The sequence below is a fragment of the Eimeria mitis genome, genomic scaffold, assembly GCF_000499745.2.
Source record: "Eimeria mitis Houghton genomic scaffold, Emh_scaff888, whole genome shotgun sequence".
In the NCBI taxonomy this organism is placed as follows: domain Eukaryota; phylum Apicomplexa; class Conoidasida; order Eucoccidiorida; family Eimeriidae; genus Eimeria; species Eimeria mitis.
Genome location: NW_013576533.1, coordinates 7,636 through 9,211, shown reverse-complemented (window position 1 = coordinate 9,211; position 1,576 = coordinate 7,636). Strand labels below are relative to the sequence as shown.

Here is a 1,576-nt window from a genome sequence, read left to right as displayed (position 1 = left end):
GGCCTTGGTGATGCGATCCCACTCTTCTTGACTGAGACGCACAAACAGTCTCAAGCAACTCACCTTGCTGGAGAGGAGTCAAGGAGAGAAGATGAGGGTTTTCAATATTGTAGTAAGGGGCAACGACAGTCGCATGTTTAAGGGGTCAACTTACGTGAAGGGAGCTACTTCCGCTGTCAAGGCTTTGGGGGTCGTAACACACAGAAGTGCCTTCAATTCTTTGTCATCTCCAGTTCCAGAATCGACTCCCTTAGCCTTCACCCCTGCTGGGCATGTGAAGTATGCGCAGTCCACTTTGGGGTTCTCTTGAGGGTTGAACAGAGATATAAATGACACATTTTTGGCTGACTTGTAAACATCTGTACTTTTATCGTAAGTAGGAGGCAAACCGTCGAAGTTAGTGAAGGCTTCTTTCCAGTGATCCACTGCGGCCTGGCAGTCAGCGTCGGTTCCTTCTTGCACTGCGTAGGCGTAGGTACCGTCTGGTTTAATATCCACTTCAGTCGCCGTGTTCTGTTCAAGTTGCACAAACCATCCAACCTTTAGTAATGGGCTGTGTTCGTTCCATCAGGTGTTGGCGCATAGTTAGCCTGTGCTGAAATTGTCCCTTGAGTCGACGTGTTCGTGTTGCGGTCCTTTGGTGTGCATCACAGCAACGGGCGGCGTGAACTTTGGTGTGTGTGTGTATGTACATGCATATGCATATCTACGTATATTAGTTTATGCATCAGGGTGTGTTTTTTAGTATTTCAGCCGATTTCGGGACCGAGGGATTCCTGTGGCTTGATTGCGAAGCCGTACTTGTTTCATAGCTTTGCAAACGGCCGTCAGGTACTCTGTGTTTGGGTCGGTACTCCCAGACCGACCTTCGGTATTTGATGAATAAATAGGGAGCTGTTCAGGAGGATCAGCACTATCTGCCGCTGCTTGGAATCCAGTAAAGCCCGCAAGGCTCCGCGCTGCGTTCATCTGGGACGAGCAATCTACCCGTACTGCAACCGCACGCTCGACAACGTCACCCTCTAATCCCTTTAGTTTTTTTTCTCGCATTAAGACCAAACACATTTGTAATTCTGATTCTTAAGGGCTCACCTGCCTTGTTTGTAGCAGCGTTTTCTTGTTCCTGCCCGTCGGCCCTAGCCAAGAGGACGGCGGCCGCCGCCAAAGAGAGGAGCCTGACAACACCCATCCTCGAGACACAGTGAAAATATAGATTTTCAGTATCTAAAATACCACCGAAATGAGGCAAAGGCTCAGGAAGCGCGGCTAACTCCTTGGGGGAAAGTTTGCTTAGAGGCAGGAGCGGTTCGGCTCCACTGGTCGCGGCCTCGGGGCTCCCCTGCAGGTAAGCGCAGAAGCCGCGATTAATGGTGTGTATTAAGGATATATAACAGTCCTTTCTTCAGGCAGGTATAATCTTCTTGAGAGGATTTAGTACACGTTCATGTGAGAAAAGCCGTACCAATATGTTCCCGTGGCCGTTTGCGTTTCTCTGACAGAAGCCTACGATACCTTAGGTTCCGTATAGGTGTTGAAGCAATCTTCAAGTGGCCAGCTGAACGCATTTTACCCCAAA

General features: G+C 49.4%; 1 protein-coding gene across 1 annotated transcript in view; it reads right to left on the bottom strand.

Moving 5' to 3' along the window:
• Window positions 1-150: 150 nt before the first annotated feature.
• EMH_0024680 (SAG family member) overlaps window positions 151-1,576 on the bottom strand; it is a gene marked incomplete at both ends in the record, with an annotated part of 4,123 nt that continues 2,697 nt past the window's right edge. Inside the window, 3 exons of the mRNA XM_013502332.1 lie at window positions 151-513; window positions 802-992; window positions 1,093-1,175. Of these exons, the coding sequence (XP_013357786.1) occupies window positions 151-513; window positions 802-992; window positions 1,093-1,175 (637 nt within the window). The remainder of the gene's footprint in view (window positions 514-801; window positions 993-1,092; window positions 1,176-1,576) is intronic.